General features: G+C 45.2%; 1 protein-coding gene across 1 annotated transcript in view; it reads right to left on the bottom strand.

Moving 5' to 3' along the window:
- Nucleotides 1-2,949: 2,949 nt before the first annotated feature.
- SYCP2L (synaptonemal complex protein 2 like) overlaps nt 2,950-9,902 on the bottom strand; it is a 57,135-nt gene continuing 50,182 nt past the window's right edge. The window contains exon 36 of the mRNA XM_075062013.1: nt 2,950-3,012. Within this exon, the coding sequence (XP_074918114.1) occupies nt 2,950-3,012 (63 nt within the window). The remainder of the gene's footprint in view (nt 3,013-9,902) is intronic.

The raw sequence follows: 9,902 nt of genomic DNA, 5'->3' as shown, positions 1-9,902 counted from the left end.
GCAAAACGCCTCATTGAAACTGCTCAAGAGATATTCAATACGCTGTCATTTTGAAAGTGAAAAGTGCTGAACTCAATGTGCATGGAATCATCTAGCAGAAGTTGTGAAAACTTAAGCTGTATAAACACACAAGACCATTGCAGGTCTAGCTCTCTTGTGGGCGAAACACAAAATATTAAAATAGATTGGAGGCAATTTTCTTAGTATCGGCCTCCCACTTTGTGTCTGTGCCAGCTGAAACCATCACACTAGCTGCTGTCAGTAAAGTCAACGGATAACTTTGTATCCCACTGACTGCCACTCCTGAATTCCTTAAAATCACTAGGGGAATGGAAGCAGAAACATCTCAGATTATGTTGTATTAATTTGGATGGAATAAGATTGAGAGGTGTTAATATGACTTTGTCACTGTCTAACATTAAAACAATTGAAAAAAGAAGATTCAGAGTTTCGTATAGAGAGACCTCAGCCTGCTTACTACCATGGCAATTACACTATTAAAAAAAAATATCTTTTAAACCTTGTATTAAAGATAAAGAAGGAAAATCAGTTTAAGTATTTGAAATGTAAAGTATTAAATAAGGCTTTTGTTTGGTCATCCCTTTCCCTTTTGCTGGGCAGAGGTTTTTTAAAAAGAACCTTTCCTCCCTGCACTCCTCCCACTCCTTGCCTGACGGTCTCTTAAATGGTATTCAAGATAATTGTCCTTTTGAGGAAGAAGTTAGCAGAGATGAGCTGTTGTTGCAAGAGGCCAGTCCCGTCTCCTAGCAGACAAAACACGACAAACACACACAAAAGGGGAAAGAAAAGAACAAACATAGAAAAGTCGGTGTTGACTCTCATTTGCAAATTCACTGCTTGAAAAAACAAAAACAAAACCACAGTATCAGCTCATGGTCTTATCTCCTACTCTGAGACCTGGCAAACTTGTATCAGCATCGGACTGTTTAGGGAATGACATTTGCTGCCTTTTTGGTCACCGTTTACAGCAGCGTTGCAAACTCTGCAGTCTTGGCCAGCTAAACAAGACTGCTGTTAGACAAAAACCAAAAGAAGAGAGATAAGAAAGAAAAAAAATATGGCAGGGAAGAGGAAGAGAAAGTGTCTCACCTCCCAAGTTGTGTTCAGGATTTAGCTAAAGCCAGTGGAGGTGGTGCTGCCTTCTGACTCCCTCTGGTTTGGTCAGGACAGGACATCACTCAAGAGTAGGAAGAAGAAAGTCTCAGGAGATGGCAGGGGTGGTAGTCATGATGGAAGCTCATGCCTTCCCCGTCTTTCACTCAGCCAGCATTCACATCCCCTCTAAGTCAGTCAGCATTGTAGTAGCCAGCTTCCCCCCACCCCCAGTCTCTTTTTGAGGATCCCCAAAAAGGAATGGTGAGTGGAATAATCCATCCCCTCATTAATTTATCCACCAATTAGGCCTAATTTTGGATAGGCAAATTTTGGTTCATTGATTTCTAGTCTTATACTTCTCTTATTTACCAGGCATGATCTTGACACAGATCTTGAGTTACATCAGCACAGCTTTTAGTTTAGACTAAATTTAGTCAGTCTCTCTCTTGTTTCTTCCCTCCCGCCCCACCCCCATCTTATTATAGATTGTGACATTTTATTAATTTTCACTCACTTTTCACAGTTGAGCTCACAATTATGGTAAATGTGTAAGCCCAAACATCACAACAGACCCCTTCCCCCACCCTTCAGAGCCAGTCCTGGTCAGGAGAAGGTTGTGCAGGACCAGGTCATCCTTGTCCTCAATGGCTGTCCCAGTGCTGCTGGAATTTGAAAGGTTGTGGACAGACATAGCAACTTGCAAATCTACCAAGTTTAGGTTTCCAGTGAAGTCCTTGATACCGGCACCCGGTATCTCTCTACTTTCTGCTATACCATTAAAAGCAGTTTGTCTGTACAAGGAAAACGTGATTTCTGAACTCCATTTAAGTAGGAGTCTCCATTAACTTAACTTTGCTTTGGCTCTGTCCAAGCCCAGGAAACATTTCTGGAGATCCAACATTCTCTCTTCCCTGCGTTTTGGGCTCCCACAGGCCATAGATATGAGCCTTTCCTCTCTAGTGCCAGCCAGCTTCAAAGCAGAAGGTGCAGACTGAAAGACAGTGGCTTCAAAGCCAGAGGGGTGGGACTTGGGGTTGGAAATCTGGAGCCCAGTGAACAGCATGGAATCTTCCAGACCCAAGAGACACATCCTTGTGGACTTTGAAGTTTGCTAGCTGGGATTGGGGGTGGGGGCGTGCTCTGGAGTTCAGATTTCAAAGTATATTGTGGCAACTCCCTTGACATCAGGTAAACACAGGAGGGAAGTGAGCAACAGAGTCAGAGGTGTACCCTAGATCACCCATTGGGCCCTGGTAATACATCCCAGCTAAACAAAAAAACAACAACAGGATTTTCTTAAGTGATTAAAGGGTTAAAAGGTGGAGAAATTGATATTTTTCCCCTATGTAGAGAAAAATTTTTCCTCTTTATAAACACAAAAAGAAAGAAAGGGGAATTTAATTGTCATAAGAGAGCAACATATTGCTTAAATCGTTAAAATGAGCAGCTTATAGTGACTAAAGGAGTTTATTTGTAAAGGTATTAACAAAACATCTAATGCAATCCATTTTACATCAATTTGTGATATAAAGCATGATGTTTATTCAGATTTCTGTTCATCCTTGAAACTCATCACATATAAGCTGGACCTAAAGGTAGCACTGCAAGGAACTCAATAGTACCAATCCTTATAGACAATGGAAGGAGACACCTGAGAAATTAGCAGCATCTTCTTTTAAAAAAGTCAAAAATAGCATTGTAATTATTTTGAGAGGGGAGAGATTGAGGAACATACATCCTCCATATTCTCCACATGACTAAAAGTTCTTCTACAGAAATGACATCAGGTGTGTGATGTCTTCAAAAATTGCTTTCCAGTACAATAGTGTTTTGTTAATCAGAAGCAACAACGAACACCTTACTATTTTCTTCCACTTTCTCCTGTGGATGTTCATACTGCAGGGAGAAAAACCAAGAGTATTTCAGAAAAAAAAAAATATGAGCATATTAATACAAAGACTTGCAAAAGTAATCTGGAATTAACTGAAATTTAGAAATCAATTTTTTTTAAACAACCTGTGTTTATTTTTAGTTGCCAATTGTTCAGTAAAGAGCATAATACTGCAGGGTACTGAACATCTTCTGTGATGTGACAGCTCCAGGATCCAGCATTCTACATTTCGCTTTCAAAAGTGCTGCCCACAATAGAGCAAAGGGCTGCACTCCCTCCACTGGCAAGTGCTTGCAAAGCCATCAGTTTCATGTGAAACAGAATCATGAATTCAGGATCTGACATGTAAGTGAAAGGTTTTCTCTGAAGTGCCACATGAACATCATTTTAGCTAGTATAATTATCATCACTATCATATGGTTTACCCTCCTTGGCAGGGGGACTTGGCTTTTAGGAGCTCAAGAAGGCACCGTGCACACCAATAGCATTATGCACATATCACAGAAACCAGAAGATCCCACCATCACAAGAATACTAAAGCAGTGGTCACAAGCTTCTAAAGCTATGCCAGAGACATTAAACAGGTCTACATATAAGAAACAAACAGTGGCACTAGTGTGTGCAGTGGGGGTGGAGCTTGATAAAACCTTCATAATTCATCTATAACATTTTGAATGTTTAGTTCAGCTGAACACCCTGTTAAAGATTCTCCTGCTAGGATTCTATCACCTGCTCAATGGCTTATACAAAATATGTAGCTTAGATCCTTGGTAGAGTCATAATTCAGCATGAGTTATATCTCCTACTGTAAAAGGAACCAGTATTTATTTTAGAGATTTTTCACATTTAAAAAAAATTTAGGGTTTGTATTTTGCTTTAAAAAATATAAAGGAAACAGGCAATGCAAGTGACCTTCTACATTTATTTTCTGTAAATAATGAAGTGACCACAGGTGAAGTATTATTCTAGCACTTTAGAAGATTAATGGTTCTATTATGCCATATAGGCCTTGGCTACACTTGCAAGTTGCAGTGCTGGTGAGGGGGTTACAGCGCTGCAACTTACACGGTGTCCACACTTACAAAGCTCAGCCAGCGCTGCAACTCCCTGTCTGCAGTGCTGGCTGTACACCTGGTCTGCTACTGGTGTAGCAAATCCAGCGCTGGTGATGCAGCGCTGCTCATCAGGTGTGGACACTCACCAGCACTGTAATTGGCCTCCAGGGTATTAGCAGGTATCCCAGCATACCTTTTCAGACTCTCTGGTCATCGTTTCGCACTCCACTGCCCTGGGGTCAGGTGACCCACCCTTTAAATGCCCGGGGAATTTTAAAAATCCCCTTCCTGTTTGCTCAGCTGCAGGCATTTTGCAGTGCGTTGGTGAGTGGTGCATTGTGGGCAGCATCTCCAAGAGCACTCGTCCATTTTGGCGCTGGTTGTGGGAAGGGGACGAAGGGTGTGGTTCTTTCCGCTTCCTGTTCCAACGATCCGTGCTGCATCATTCCCTTTTGAGGCGTTTTGTGCAATTGTGAGTCTGCCGCGTAGATTCAGTAGGAAAGAGCCGAGCCTGCTGAGGACTGCTGAGTGAATTGCCACACATCGTCTTGGCAATTGAGCCTATCTCTATGCTTCAAGATCCAGTAGCGAGAGCTCAATGATGAAATAGATTCGGTGACTGCGCTACACTAAATTGCTGTGGCTAGTAACGAACAGCCAGCCCGTGGAACGCCACTTTGGACTCAGGGAACAAGCATCTGATGTGATGGTACATCGTCCTGCATCAAGTCTGGGTGAGAGCAGTGCTGCAAGAACTTTAGGGAGGAAAAGCACTTCATGACTGTGTCTGAAGTCTCGCCCCAACCCTGCAGCACAAGACGAGACTGAGAGCTGCCTTCAGTGGAGAAGCGGTGGCTATTGCATGTGCTGGAAGCTTGGCAACTCCAGACAGCTACCGATCGGTCGGCAAACCAGTTTGAGTGGGGAAAGTCGACCTGTTGGACTGTTGATGCAAGTTGTAGGGCCATGTAATGCATTCCCTGTAAGAAGAACGTGACTCCTGGGGAAGTGCAGGAACATTGTACTCAAATGGTTCCTAAACTGTGGAGGGGCAAAGATGGACGATTCGTTATCTGGCACCACCCACCTACATTCCGGTACATTAATCGAAGAGGTATTATTCTATGGTCTCCAGGCGCTTGTGGATCATCCATGGCGTTTCATGAATTACACAGGATGGGCCGAAAGGTGCCATGATTGCCACGCATGCCTTTCGAACAGTGGCCGTTCAGGAGAGCCTGCAGGAGCGACTTTTTTTCCAGACGGACAAGATACAGTGTGGAACGTCAAAATGCCAATGTGATCCGTGAGACCTGCTTACCGTTAATCCTTGGCTCATGAATCCGTATACAGTGAAGCTGACAGGTAGCAAGTACCAAGTTCAACACAGGCTGAGCCGGGCGATGCTGTGGAGTTGTGCTTTTGCCGTTTAAAGGGGATAGTAGGAGAATCTCTACAGAAGCTAGACGGGGGAAGCAGCACCCGCGATTTAACCGCCGTGCTGTATCCTCCATAATATGGTGAGGGAAGTGAAACCTTTTGACGAATGGACCTCCGAGGTTCAACGCCCCCTCCCTGGAGGCTGAATTTGCACAGCCAGAAGGCAGCGGTACTAGAGAGGCCCAACACACTGCTTTACAAGGGATTAGGGATGCCTTAAAGGAGCAATTTGAGGCTGAAAGCCAACAGTAACGTTGGGTTGCCTTCTCACACATTAAGTGCAGTGGTTGCAATGATTTGCAGTGCCTATTTCACTTGTGGTAAGTTATTTATATTTCTATAATAATAAAAACTGTTTGTTAAAAGGACAAGAATCTTATTAAAAAATACAGTACATAAATCAGGCGAGGGGTAGGGTGCATGAGCAGTAAAAGTCAGAGGTTTGAATATGCCTCCTTGAGTGTTGTGCAATGCCTTCGCTGCTACTTTCAGGATAGTGCTGCAATGGATGGTGTTGAGTGCCTAGGTAAGGGCCATAGTTCCAGGGCTGTTTAGGTGAACGTATGGGGTTGGGCAAGCTGTTAGTGGTAAGAACCAGGATGCTGGAGAAGGTGTTTTGAGGAAAACAATGGGCACAATGGGTTGAACTTTGGATGGATTATATTGTAGTGAGAAGCACTAGTAGTAAGCTCGCCTGCAGGTCTAGCATTGACTGCATGAGTCTGTTGCTTCATTTATGCCTTAGCAGCTCGATCTTGCTTCTTTGTAGCCATTTCCTTTCTCTGGCAGCCTTCTCCTTTTTTTGGCAGCCTCTTCCTTTCCTACTTTCTTTTCCATCGGTCTGCAACTTTTTTATTATCGTTGGAATACAGATGCATAACTGCTTTCACCATCTCCTCCTTACTTTCCTTGGTTTTTTCTCTTAAGTTTCGTAGTTTTTCAGAAGTTTGGCTTGATGGAGCAATCCAAGGGCTCACTGTCTTTATACAGAGGCATGATTGTTTTAAGACTATTGTAGCATCATGTACACATTGCCAGCAAGCACATAGAGAACGCAGCTCCAGAGAACATGAGTTGACGTTCCCACAACACGACTCCACAGGGAAGGGGGGCGTGCTTTGAATACTCTGCAATCATGGTGTTTTGTGACTTTGGGAAAGCAGAGAGCAGCTACAGGGAAATAGGAGTAAAACCCTCCGACCACATCTGCTACAGCAGGTTACCTCCTCAGAGCCATCTTGCACACGCGGCTCACAGTGGAAGGGGGGCTGCTTGTCTTCTCTGTATTCATGGGTTTCTGTGATTGGGGAAAGCAAGAGACAGGCTACAGGTAGCAATTAACAGGTTATCCCTGCATTTTCACAGAACTTTAACTCCCCGATATATCGCTGCTCCGGTGTCACCTGGAAGAGCTGGGAGTCTTTCTACGCTATTGGATTCTTGCCCTGTCCCTACGAGCTTCCTGTGTGCCGCAATGTCCCCCCAACCAACTCACTAGCATCTCATGGCCACGGACGCGTTACTTGACTGGACAAGGACCACCATGCTCTCCCTATAAACTGATGAACCATTGACCTACGTTCTGGCTGAAACTTTTGAAGAGATTCAGAGGAAGATTACCTGCAGGCATTTTGCAGTGCGCGTTGGTGAGTGTGCATTGTGGGCAGCATCTCCAAGAGCACTCGTCCATTTTGGCGCTGGTTGTGGGAAGGGACGGAAGGGTGTGGGTCTTTCCGCCTTCCTGTTCAACGATCCGTGCGCATCCCTTCCCTTTTGAGGCGTGTTTGGTCCATTGTGAGTCTGCGCGTGTTCATAGGAAAGAGCCGAGCCTGCTGAGACTGCTGATGAATGTGCCACACATACGTCTGGCAAGTTGAGCTATCTCTATGCTTCAAAGTCACAGTAGCGAGAGCTCAGATATGAAATAGATTCGGTGACTGCGCTCCTAATAATTGCTGTGGCAGTAACGGACAGCTCACACGGTGGAACGCCACTTTGGACTCCAGGGAAATCAAGCCATCTGATGTGTGGATACATACGTCCGCCCAAGTCTGGGATGAGAAGCAGTGGCTGCAAGAACTTTAGGATGAAAAGCAGTTCATGGACTGTGTGCTTAAGTCTCGCCCCAACCTGCACACAAGACGACGAGCCTGAGAGCTGCCTGTCAGTGGGAAGCGGTGGCTATTGCGTGCTGGAAGCTGGCAACTCCAACAGCTACGATCGGTCGGCAAACAGTTTGGAGTGGGAAAGTCGACCTGTTGGACTGTTGATGCAATTTGTAGGGCCATTAATCGCATCCCTGCTAAGAAGAACGTGACTCCTGGGGAGTGCAGGAACATTGGTACAAATGGTTTCCCTAACTGTGGAGGGGCAATAGATGGGACGTATCTTATCTGGCACCACCCACCTACTTCGTAGTACATTAATCGAAGAAGTATTATCTCTATGGTCTCCAGGCGGCTTGTGGATCACCATGTGGCGTTTCATGAATTACACAGGAGGGCCCGGAAAAGGTGCCAATGATTTGCCACGCATGCCTTCGAACGTGGCCTGTTCAGGAGAGCTGCAGGAGCGACTTTGTTTTCCCAGACGGCAAGATCACAGTGGGGACGTCAAAATGCCATATGTGATCCTGTGAGACCTGCTTACCTGTTAATGCTTGCCATGAACCGTATACAGGAAGCTGACAGGAGCAAGAACCAGTCAACTACAGGCGAGCCGGCAGAAGACTGTGAGTTGTGCTTTGGCCGTTTTAAAGGGGAAGTATGGAGAAGTCCTCTACAGGAAAGCTAGACGGGGGGAAACGCCAGCATGCCCAGCGGATATAACCGCCGTGCTGTATCCTCCATAATATTGGTTAGGGAACGTGAAACCTTCATTGACGAATGGACCTCCGAGGTTCAACGCCCCCTCCCTGGAGGCTGAATTTGCACAGCCAGAAGGCAGCGGTACTAGAGAGGCCCAACACACTGCTTTACAAGGGATTAGGGATGCCTTAAAGGAGCAATTTGAGGCTGAAAGCCAACAGTAACGTTGGGTTGCCTTCTCACACATTAAGTGCAGTGGTTGCAATGATTTGCAGTGCCTATTTCACTTGTGGTAAGTTATTTATATTTCTATAATAATAAAAACTGTTTGTTAAAAGGACAAGAATCTTATTAAAAAATACAGTACATAAATCAGGCGAGGGGTAGGGTGCATGAGCAGTAAAAGTCAGAGGTTTGAATATGCCTCCTTGAGTGTTGTGCAATGCCTTCGCTGCTACTTTCAGGATAGTGCTGCAATGGATGGTGTTGAGTGCCTAGGTAAGGGCCATAGTTCCAGGGCTGTTTAGGTGAACGTATGGGGTTGGGCAAGCTGTTAGTGGTAAGAACCAGGATGCTGGAGAAGGTGTTTTGAGGAAAACAATGGGCACAATGGGTTGAACTTTGGATGGATTATATTGTAGTGAGAAGCACTAGTAGTAAGCTCGCCTGCAGGTCTAGCATTGACTGCATGAGTCTGTTGCTTCATTTATGCCTTAGCAGCTCGATCTTGCTTCTTTGTAGCCATTTCCTTTCTCTGGCAGCCTTCTCCTTTTTTTGGCAGCCTCTTCCTTTCCTACTTTCTTTTCCATCGGTCTGCAACTTTTTTATTATCGTTGGAATACAGATGCATAACTGCTTTCACCATCTCCTCCTTACTTTCCTTGGTTTTTTCTCTTAAGTTTCGTAGTTTTTCAGAAGTTTGGCTTGATGGAGCAATCCAAGGGCTCACTGTCTTTATACAGAGGCATGATTGTTTTAAGACTATTGTAGCATCATGTACACATTGCCAGCAAGCACATAGAGAACGCAGCTCCAGAGAACATGAGTTGACGTTCCCACAACACGACTCCACAGGGAAGGGGGGCGTGCTTTGAATACTCTGCAATCATGGTGTTTTGTGACTTTGGGAAAGCAGAGAGCAGCTACAGGGAAATAGGAGTAAAACCCTCCGACCACATCTGCTACAGCAGGTTACCTCCTCAGAGCCATCTTGCACACGCGGCTCACAGTGGAAGGGGGGCTGCTTGTCTTCTCTGTATTCATGGGTTTCTGTGATTGGGGAAAGCAAGAGACAGGCTACAGGTAGCAATTAACAGGTTATCCCTGCATTTTCACAGAACTTTAACTCCCCGATATATCGCTGCTCCGGTGTCACCTGGAAGAGCTGGGAGTCTTTCTACGCTATTGGATTCTTGCCCTGTCCCTACGAGCTTCCTGTGTGCCGCAATGTCCCCCCAACCAACTCACTAGCATCTCATGGCCACGGACGCGTTACTTGACTGGACAAGGACCACCATGCTCTCCCTATAAACTGATGAACCATTGACCTACGTTCTGGCTGAAACTTTTGAAGAGATTCAGAGGAAGATTACC

The sequence above is a fragment of the Chelonoidis abingdonii genome, chromosome 2, assembly GCF_003597395.2.
Source record: "Chelonoidis abingdonii isolate Lonesome George chromosome 2, CheloAbing_2.0, whole genome shotgun sequence".
NCBI lineage: Eukaryota > Metazoa > Chordata > Testudines > Testudinidae > Chelonoidis > Chelonoidis abingdonii.
Note: the sequence above shows the minus strand (reverse complement) of the source record. Positions and strands in the feature narration are given on the sequence as shown.